The following is a 10610-nucleotide window of genomic DNA, read 5'->3' as shown; positions in this document are numbered from 1 at the left end:
GGGGGGGGCAGCGGGGCCGCCGGGGCGCGGGGCGGGCACGGCCGGGGGCTGCCGCCCGGCCCTCCCGGACCGCCCCCGTGGGACCGCGGGGCCCGGCGGCTGCCGGCGTGCTGCGGCCGGACGGGCAGAGAGGTGTTCGTCCGTCCGGGAGGTGCGGAGCCTCCCCGAGCTGGTCGCGGGGCCTGCGGGTGGGATGTTCGGAGGGGAAAGGGGGAAGGAAGTGCGTGAAAGTGAAGGGAGAGGAGGGGAAAGTTGGAGAAAGGGGGAAGGAAAGGGGGAAAGGGGAAGGAAAAGGGGAAAAGGAAAGGAAAAGGAAAAAAAAAGAATAAATGGAAAAAAGAATAAAAGGGAAAAAAAAGGAAAATAAAAGGGAAAAAGGGAAAAGAAACTGAAAAAGAAGAAACGTGACAAAATAATAATTAAAAAAAAAAAACGGAAAAAAATGAAAGGGGAATAAAGGAAAAAGAAATGTGAAAGGGGGAAAGGGAATAAGAGGAAAAAAGAAGGGGGAAAATAAAAGGGGGAAAGTAAAAGAAAGAAGAATGAAAAAGAAAAGGAAATGAAAAAGGGAAAAAAATAAAAAATGAAAGACGGAAAAAAATGGACAGGGAATAAAGAAAAAAGAAATGAAAAAGGAAAAGAGGAATAAAGAAAAATGGAAAAAAGGAAAAAAGTGAAAAAAAAAATGAAAGAAAAAATATTAAAAAAAAAAAAAAGGAAAAGAAAAAAAAAAGTGAAAAAAGCGGAGGTAAAGGAAGCAGTCTCCGGTGATCCCTCCTGAAGGCGCCCCTCGCCGCGCAGCCAAAGCTCCCGTCCCCTTCCAGCCCCCAGCAAAGAGCCGGAGCGCCTGCAGAACGCGCTGCTGCCGACCAGTCATAACACCAACAATAACAACCGTAACAGTAAAAGAACGACGGCGATACGGAGGTGTTTAATCGGCGCTGCCGGCCCCGAGCACCGCGTCCCGCAGCGCAGCGGCTCGGAGCCCCGCTCCCGTCCCGTCCCGTCGCCGTCCCTCGCTCCGGGCTCACCCCCGGCCCGTCCGGGCTCGGCGCGGCGGCGCACGGGGCGGGGAGGGGGGGGGGGGTCAGCAGCGTCAGGCTCCCATGGCGTCACGATTGACGTTTCGCATTCCAGCCGCTCTATGGAGAGGCCGCTAGGGCTGCTCTCACATAAATGACGTTCGGAGGCACGGAGCGGGAGAGCAGCGCGGAGAGGCGCCTCCGTCCTCTCTCTGCCCGCCGCACGCAGCCCCCCGGGCACCCCGCGGCCGGCCGACAGCCGCCGCCCGGCAGCCCCTGACGGCTCGCTCTGCCTCGCCTCGCCCGGCGGGGACCGGCTGCCGGGGCTCCCCTTTTTCCATGACTCGGGATAACGCGTCCTCCTCCGGAGCCTCTTCTTCCACCGCCGCCGCAGCCGCCGCCGAGCCCCGCGGTGCTCCCGTCGCCGCCCGGCCGCTGGACAGCGCCCGCTCGCCCCGGTGAGGAAGCGGCCGCCGGGGACCCCGATGTAAAGACGGAACCCACACAGCAAGCGAGTACGTATGGGCTCTGCCGGCACCCCGCGGGCACCGCCGGACAACTTTCGGGGACGGGGAAGCGCCGCCGCCGCGACCGCCCCAAACTTTCGCCTCGCCCCCCCCCCCCCTCCTTCCAGCTCCGCCGCAAGCGGGATGCTCCGAGTGTCCCCGTCCCCGTTTCCCCCCCACCCCGGCGTCCCCCGGCACCGGCTCGTCCCGGGCCGGGCTGGCGGCCGAGCAGCCGGTACCGAGGGCTTTCTGCTGGTTGTTGTCATGGAAATGATGCTGCCGGCGGCGGCGGCGGGGAGTTCACGGCGGGGATGAATGGCACTCGCTCGGCTCCTTCCTACAGCACAACTTGTCGCTGCTGCTGCTGCTGTCGCTGCTGTCGCCTCGCAGGGTCGCGAGGGTCCCACCGAGCGCTCAGCCCCGGAGACCCCCCGGCGGCACCGGCACCGACACCCCGGAGGGTACCGAGCCCCCCAGCGTGTGCGCCGGGGCACCGAGCGCCTCGGTCGCCGGCCGGGCTGGGAGCGAGCCGGCAAGGCGCTTTGTCGCGATATGCTGCCGCGGAAGGCTGTCGGGACAGCGCTATCGCGATAGCCAACGCGCCGCGGGCGGAGGTGCTGCTCACCTGGGTGGAACTGGCGTTTGGGTTTGGTTGTGTGGTTTTATTTTTATATATTTTTTTATATTTAAAAAAAAAAATGAGGAAATTTCCCAGGGCAAGCGCGGAAAAGGCTGATTCCAGCAGGGGGTTCGGCTGCGTGGGGCTCGGTGTTTTTTTTTGTTGTTTTTTTTTTTTTAATTTTTTATTCTTCTCCGGGAAAAGTAAAAAATCCCCCCAAACCCCACAAACTTTGGGAACGCGTCGTTAACTTTTTCCCCAGCCCGCTGCGCTCCGGTTACATTCCTCGCCCCGTTTCCCTCTCCTCCGTGGAGACTGTCGTACGGTGGAGCCCGGCCCCGCTAAAACAATGGACCGAGCCCGAGCAGGAGAGGGTTTTCTCCGGAGATTTCTTGCGGGAACTCGCCCGAGCCCCGTGGATTTTGGGGAGCGAGCGTGTGCGGCTCCGGGGCGGGGGGGGATGCGCAAAGCCGGGAGCGCACCGGCGCTGGGAGCGGAGCTCGAAACTTTTAATTCAGTGGAGCTCCCCCCGCCTCTTGGCGGTCCCTGCTGGGTAAATGAAGGTTTCGAAACTCGCCTGGAGAAGTCCCGGTCACAATGGGAGCGTTTCACGCTTTTCCTCCTCGCCTTACGGGGTGGGGAGGGGTGGCACTCGGGGCTGAATGCGGAGCGCACGGAGGAAGAAAAGAGCTGTGACAAGGGGGGGGGGGGAGTGGGGGGTGCTTATTTCCTACTAATTTACAGCCCTCACGGCTCTGAGCTCCTGGCTCCGGCGGCTGCTCTCCGGAGGGGTGCTGCGTGCTTAAAAGCTCACCGAGTGTCTCTAGGAAACCGGCGGCTCGGGGGGGCGCATCCCGAGCTCCGGGGCCGGGGGGGCGCAGAGAAGGAGATGGGAGCCGGGGAGGTACCGAGCAGCCCGGCAGTGGGGCAGGGAGTGAAGGCGAAGAAGGGGAAAGCTGGGGAGAAAAAGGAAAAAAAAAAAAAAAAAAAAAAAAAAAGCGTAGGAGTTGCAGCCCGCAGCAGGCGGAGGGGCCGGAGCATCCCACGGGGAGCCGCCGGGGCACGGCACCCCCGGCCCGGGGGTGCTCCCTTTGCCCACCCTGGGGCCAAGCTCCCCCCTTAGCCGGCTGCTGACCCTCTCCTTTCTCCTCGCAGCGCCCGGGTCGGAAGAGCGCCCCCCGCCGAGGCCAGCCTCCCAAGCAGCCTCCGCAGAGAGGTCCCAGCCGGCACGGAGCCCCCCGCCGCCGCCGCCGCCGCCGCCGCCGCCGCCGCCGCCCGGTGCCGCCCGCCCCACCAGCCCCACCATTCAGCGCGCAAGATACCCGCCAGGTAAGCAGCCGCCGAGGAAGAGGAGAGGTGCGAGGGCCCCTGCTCCCTCCCCGGGCTCCCCTCTTTAAGGGGGGATCGCCCCCGAGCGACGTGGAAGGAGCGGATCGGGAGCCGCCGGCTGGGATGCTGGAGGCTCCGGGAGGAGCGCTGGCTCGGCGCATCCCTCACGCCGAGCTCTCTCTCGCAAGGATGCCGCTAATAGGATGAGAAGAATAACTCCGAGTATTCCTTCCCTGATTTTTCACTCCTTCCTCCGGGCTTGGATGACATACCAGCCATCAGCGAACCTCCCGTACCGCTTTTTTATCTTTATTTTTTCCTAACATTTTTGGGTCAAGAAGAGAAAATCCCAGGTTATTTGCTTTGCGGGGTGATTAATATCGGTGCCCCGAGTAGAAAAGTAGGGGTTAGGATTAGTCAGAGGAAGGTGCTGGCAGAGGGCGAAGTAGGAGGAGTTGCGCAGAGCGCACCAGACCTTTACGCTGGGGATATTTTTTCTGTCCTCAGGTCAGACTTATTTTAGACTTAGGCTTTCTCAGCCCACTTTGAGCAGAATTCAGGCCCCAACCCTGCCATACTCTCCTTAGCTCTCCTGCTAAGGGGGAAAAAAAAAAAAATCCCGGCTCATTTTCTGAGCTTGCAAGAAGCCTTTTTTCTTCATGGGGCCGCATATCAGCGCGTCCACTTGTGACATTATCTGCCCGCTCGTTCAGTTGTGTTCCTCAGTGGAAGCGCAGGGAAGGAATTGCTTTCCCTTTCTATTCGATTAAGCACTGATCAGTGCATTTTAGCAGGCAGTCCTTAAGCTAAACAAATGATAGTAATAGGGCTTGGCATGAAATGTGTGTGCATGGAACGGCATGGACACAGATATTGATAGGAAAAAGAGACCTTTGTGGGAAGATACATAAATAAGATTGGGAGGCAAGGCTTATGGAAGTGCTGAAGTGTTGTCCTGCTATCTTTTTTTCTTTAAATACATGGATTTGCAAGGAGAAAGGTCTTCGCAATATCAGAAAACACCACTATTTTTTCTCCCACTTTTTGATGTTTTCTCGAGAAGAAGGAAGATCTGAATACTCTGTGACAACACGATAATTGAAATCTGGTGCTTGGTTTACATTTATCTGCAAAGCAGGCAGGGAAGAATGGAAAGTTGGTCTGACACCTGTTATTCGGATCCTTGCATGGCAGGTTCAAGTGAATATCTAAAAGTTATAAGTGAAGGGAGTTCTTAAAATACTGAGGAAAACCCCGTTATTTTTGATACAGCCTTTTTTTTTCTTTTTTTTTTTTTTAATATGAATTCTCTATCCAGTACTTTAGGAATATAAATTACCACAATTAAGAAGAGATGAACTGCACTGACTTTTGATACACACTTTCTCTGTATTTACTTTTCTGTTCTATTTACGAGAGTATTTGTGCTAAATTGGTGCATTTTATTCCTCTGCTGCAGAACCAAAGCTCATCATGCACTTTTAGCCTGGGTTGCAAATTCTGGGCTAGAGTCTCATGTTTTTTGGCCAGGTGAACCTCAGGTGGATTGCAGAATTGGCTCCATTATTTCTTGAGAGCAACCAAGGAAATAGTGGATTAGTAGGAAATGTGAAAGGAAAAAAAAATCTTTGCAGGCACTGTGCTGCTGAAACCCTCCCGGCTACCAGTGAACCACATTAACTTTTACAGCTAATGGACAAAAACAATTAAATTGTCACTTCCTTATAAAAACAGAAATGCCCATTACTTTTTCTCTTACATTTTGCAAATTCAGGAATCTGTTGTACCGCTCGCTTTTTTGAGGAGAATGTTCCACTACAGATAAGCCTCAAAAGTAGCAGCTAGACACCAACCCTGAGTTATTAGCTGACCAGAAATATGCTTTGAAGGCCCAGAGTCGAGTAAGCAAAATTGATGTTTGCAAGTCTTAAGTAGCAAATACTGCGATGTGAGCTGTTTCTCTGACATCTCCTGTAGACGCTGTTCCTTTTAAACTAAATATCTGTTTTAATATTATGCATTTGGTAATCTAGTTTACCCTTCATGAAAATTTTATGGCACGGTCGCACGCATACAGAGATAGATTTAGAGCCATAAACCGTTCCCATTCCGCTTATCTAATTCTCATTGACACCTATGTATACTAAGCAGCGGGTCTAGGGCAGGCTGGAGATGGATTCCCCTCTCGCTGACACCGGTATAAATTCAAGTGGCCCCAGCGAGTGGAAGAGAGCGGGCTCCCTAATACATAATGCTCAGTCGATCCCTGATACATGCTCCTCGTCAACGACTTGAGCTTAATTTGTGTTTCCCATGTCCAGGTGAGAGTGGGAGTCGGGTGTCTGTCCGAGCCCCATGAAATGTGGGAAAGCTCTTCGGAAAGAGGTTAGCAAGGGTCTGGACTGTGGCCTCAGCATGTGGGGCTTGGTGTTAACATCCCCCTTTGCCCCTGCAGATATGCCCTGTGTGCAAGCGCAGTATAGCCCTTCACCGCCCGGTTCGAATTATGCAGCTCAGACCTACGCGTATGGCTCGGAGTACAGCTCGGAGATCATGAACCCTGACTATGCCAAGCTGACCATGGACCTGAGCAGTACCGAGATCACTGCCACCGCCACCACCTCCCTTCCCAGCTTCAGCACCTTCATGGAGGGTTACTCCGGCAGCTACGAGCTCAAGCCTTCCTGCCTCTACCAAATGCAATCCGCCTCCTCCAGCCAGAGGCCCCTCATCAAGATGGAAGACGCCCGGCTTTCCACCTACCAGCCCTCGCTGCCGCCCTCCACGGACGAGGGGATGCCCAGCACCTCCATGTACTTCAAGCAGTCGCCGCCCTCCACGCCCACCACGCCGGGCTTCCCCCCGCACCAGAGCCTGTGGGACGAGCCCCCGCTGCAGCCCACCCAGACCTGCCTGCCTCCGGGACACCTGATGGAGGCCGCCCCCATGAAGACTGTGCCTCCGCGCTTCCCCCTCTTCCACTTCAAGCACTCCCCCCCGCACACGCCGGCGGCGGCCGCCCACATGTGCTACGACCCGGCTTCCTTGAGCCTCCCCCTGGGCCCCGACAGGCCGGCGGCCGGCCAAGCCCCCATGGAGAGCCACTCGTACGGCCTTCCCCTGGCCAAAAGACCAGCCACCTTAGCCTTCTCCCCGCTCGGCCTCAACGCGGCCACCTCCAGCCTGATGGGGGAAGCCAGCGGCGGCGGCAGTGGCCTCCCCTCCCCGCCCAGCAGGAGTTCCTCGTCCGGGGAGGGCACGTGCGCCGTCTGCGGGGACAACGCCGCCTGCCAGCACTACGGCGTGCGGACGTGCGAGGGCTGCAAGGGCTTCTTCAAGGTGAGAGCTTCGCCAGGACGTGGGTCTCGCTCCCCACCCGGCGTCCTCCATCTTCCCCTTCCCTCCCACCCAACCCTGCTGGGTGGCTGCAGGCTCCTGGCCTCGGCCCCATCAGCACCAGGGTGTCGCGTGCCAGGGCTCAGAGCTCCTCCACACCCAACCTCGTTGGAAAGGAGATGCATCAGAAAGTCCTGTTTCATTTCTCGGCAGGCGGTGGTGGTGCCGTACCTCGCACCCAGGCTGCTCCAGCCAGGAGGGCATAACCCAAGGGGCAACTTCAGGCATGGAGCAAAACCAAATATTTAACTTTTATTTGGTTGCTGCCACATCGCTGCTCATTAGTATATGAAGCGAGCGATGTCTCCCCATTGAAAGCACCTAGCCGAGCAGTGACACCACGCCACGCTGTGTCCCCGTGTAGCTTAGGAGGCTGTGAAGGCAGTCAGCACCACCGACCCTTTACATGAGGCAGCTTCTGAGCATGTGCTTGTACTTTTAAGACTGGAATCCTTTCTGCTTTTAGATTTGGGCACTTGATAATTGCAACAAATTTAGTTTGGAGTTCAGGACTTTTTTTTTTTTTTTTTTTTCAGAAACAGCCTAAGTGAAACACTTGGGGTGGACTTTTTTTTGGGGGGGTGGTCTAGGTAGTAGGTTCAAGAATTGATAAAATTTGGGGCTGGTTTGGTACATTTCTTTCTGCACAGATAGTAGTCGTGCCCCTGTTCTGGTAAAGATTTCCTAAGTACGATGGGAACAAAAATAGTCCAAAAATAGATGTAGGGGAGGGCCCACAGCGTGTGTTGTTTTTTTTTTTTTTTTATTGTACATAGAATGCTAATATTACTTCGTTATAATCCTTTGGCAACATGCTAAAATACACATCTCCTGTACAACTCGGTTGTTATTTAAAAATAATTAGAAAATGGACCACAAACAACCTGGAAATAGCAGCTTGGCTGGGCCTGATCCTGCCCCCGTGGAAATTAATAGCATATCCTTCACTGGGAGCTGTGGCTAGAGCTTATTCTGCAATATTATTTTCTCAAGTGAAACAGTATTCAGTTCTAAAGTGCAACGAACGCTATTTGCTGTGCCCCTTATACTTAGTGCATTGAAGCAGTCGTTTGAAATACAACAAAAGTATAAAATAGCATTTTCCCATTAATTTAATTGCAGGGAAAGATTTAATACCAAATGTTGAATTGATAAATTTGATCCTCTCCCGATAGCTTTCTTATTAATTTCTTTTTGTGCTAAGTTATTTATCAATGTATTTGATATTAAGTATGGAAATGCATAATATAGGTTTGCAACAATTTCTATTACATTCTTTCAAGGCTCACCAGGATTTTACTAATTCTAATTTTTCCTTATAGTTTTTAAACTGCTTTAGGAGCTAATTAGATGTATGTAGCTATGGTATCCCTCTGTCTATTTTCTTTTTCCCAAGGCAGGTTAGCTTTCCCAGGATATTTAACTAAATATATTTTGTAGGGGGTTCTGGTATTTTTATTTTTCTCCCCGATGATTTTAATGGCTAACCAAACCAGTTATTGTGGTATTTGACTAACAATGGTGATAGCAAGAGAAGTACATCGCAGATCATTTTGATTTTATTTTAATAAGGTCAGCAATAATCAAGGGAATGAACCAAGTAGAAAATTGTTCCCAAAGGGATATTAAAAGCGGAGATAATCTAATCCCCAAAGGTAGATGCGATGACCTGGTAATTTCAGATATGATTTTATCATTCAAAGTTGCCTGTCTCCAGAGACTTGCTTCAGAACAATCCTAGATGATTTTCATTGTCAGTAGCTAACACTAATAAAATTGTTTTTCCTGCAGGCTAGTGTGTTAGGAAATTAATTTTATCTAATTATATGAATTGCACTGTCGCTTTTCATGTTGTAATTAAAATACATTTTGTCAGGTTCTAAGTTGTTCACAAAACTATCGGTTTACTATTTCTCTGTTGCCTTTTCTCAGAGAACAGTGCAGAAAAACGCAAAATATGTTTGTCTGGCAAATAAAAACTGTCCAGTGGACAAGAGACGTCGTAACAGATGTCAGTACTGCCGGTTTCAGAAGTGTCTCAGCGTCGGCATGGTTAAAGAAGGTAAGGACTCTTGCTATTATTATCCCAAATGGTGGAACATTGCATTTAATGAGTACGTGTGAGTGTGTGTGTGTGTGGACAGGGATGTCTTTACTATAAATTTTGCAGTAGTGGGGTTCCTAACTTGGCCCTGAACGTGTGCATTTGTGTAACAAGGTATTGACTTATTTTTTTTTTCTTGTCACCAGAGTTAGTGGTTAGACTTTCTGGGACCCCAGAGTTCGAGAACAGCAAGGTCACGAGAGGATAATTTGACTCTGGCCAAAATATCACCTTTATGAACTTTGAATGTCGTTCAGTAGTGCTGTTGGCTTCCACATATTATCTCACAGGGGGCTGCATGTCATTGCTGGGCGTGCATTTTTGCATACAGTCTTGTCTCATTCCCACAAGCTGATTGTAAATTTGCAATTAATTTAAATGGAAACAGGATCAACTCATTAGTCCCAATTCTGCAAATATTTAAGTACGTGAGTAATGCTGTGTGAGCAGTCCCGTGGCAAATACTGACATGGATAATACAGCCTATATGGTCTGAACAGATTTTTCTGCTGCTCTGAGAAAGCTAAAATTACTTTGAAAGAAAGACCCTGCCATATAGGAGGTGCACTGGCAGTAGTAACACTTGCGTTTCACGTACGGTTTTCTTTCAGCGGTAGAGCTGTGTGTGTGCGTGCACATATAGGGGCACACAGGCGTGCTGCAAACAAAGCACGAGCGCTAGGAACACAGCTGGGCTTCAACTAAGCAGTTAGGCTGCTGCTTACGACCAGAGGTCTGACGCCGATCTGGTACCGTTTGTGTTTCTCTGCGATCAAAGGCATCGGTAGCACGTGCTGAAATTGGAGAATGCTCTTGTTTTTGCTGGGCTGGCCATCGCGAGGGAAGCAGGTGCTCGGTCTGATCTGTCGTCTGCTGGTGTCCTCACAACTGATCCCCCTCTTTTTTACGCAGTTGTGCGCACGGACAGCCTGAAAGGGAGAAGAGGTCGGCTGCCTTCCAAACCAAAGAGCCCCTTGCAGCAAGAACCTTCTCAGCCCTCCCCGCCTTCTCCTCCCATCAGCATGATGAACGCCCTCGTCCGAGCTTTAACCGACTCCACGCCCAGGGAGCTCGACTATTCAAGAGTATGTCTCGCTTTTCTTTGTTTGTTTTCTGCATGGAAATGAGTCATGAACCGCATTCCTGCTTACCAGCCAGTTTGCTAAAATGAAAATAAATGTGAAATTGGGGTGAGAGTAGAAGTTTGCCCAGCCAGCCGTGCCTATTCATGGTAGGTGGATAATGATGGGAAAGGAGGTGAGCTGGAAATCAGTGTTAGCAACTGTTCATTGTCAGGGTCTCAAACACAAGGTTATCTGCTGTATACTCACATGGGTGAGTGAAAGCAACAATGCACGGGCAAACAGAGCGCTCGTCTCGCAAAAGGCTATGCCAGAACACAAGCCATTACAAAACAATTGATTAATCTAACAAAGTCAGTAGTGTCCATATGGCTGGTATCTTAAGTTTCAAGTTACAAATGCTAAAATCTAACAGAACTTCCCCAGTATGCTGTAAAGGTTGCATAAAGTAACATTTGATGGATTTATATTGAAATCAACAGGAATTTTTCCCTTATTTAAATGGGGACAGGGTCTGGCTTAGGAAACCCCAGCATGAATATTTGTTAAGTA

General features: G+C 51.7%; 1 protein-coding gene across 2 annotated transcripts in view; it reads left to right on the top strand.

Annotated features, from left to right (window-relative positions):
* Positions 1-1364: 1364 nt before the first annotated feature.
* The window catches only part of NR4A3 (nuclear receptor subfamily 4 group A member 3), a 28297-nt gene continuing 19051 nt past the window's right edge, over positions 1365-10610 (top strand). The window contains exons 1-6 of one of the 2 annotated variants that reach the window (XM_035318493.1): positions 1365-1537; positions 3303-3476; positions 5798-5861; positions 5932-6815; positions 8805-8934; positions 9889-10061. In XM_035318493.1, the coding sequence (XP_035174384.1) occupies positions 5837-5861; positions 5932-6815; positions 8805-8934; positions 9889-10061 (1212 nt within the window). In that variant the 5' untranslated portion in view covers positions 1365-1537; positions 3303-3476; positions 5798-5836. The remainder of the gene's footprint in view (positions 1538-3302; positions 3477-5797; positions 5862-5931; positions 6816-8804; positions 8935-9888; positions 10062-10610) is intronic. The other variant, XM_035318494.1, reaches the window with a different exon arrangement.

This window comes from Oxyura jamaicensis, chromosome 2 (assembly GCF_011077185.1).
Source record: "Oxyura jamaicensis isolate SHBP4307 breed ruddy duck chromosome 2, BPBGC_Ojam_1.0, whole genome shotgun sequence".
In the NCBI taxonomy this organism is placed as follows: domain Eukaryota; kingdom Metazoa; phylum Chordata; class Aves; order Anseriformes; family Anatidae; genus Oxyura; species Oxyura jamaicensis.
The sequence above is the reverse complement of the archived record's forward strand: the minus strand, read 5'-3'. Positions and strand labels throughout refer to the sequence as shown.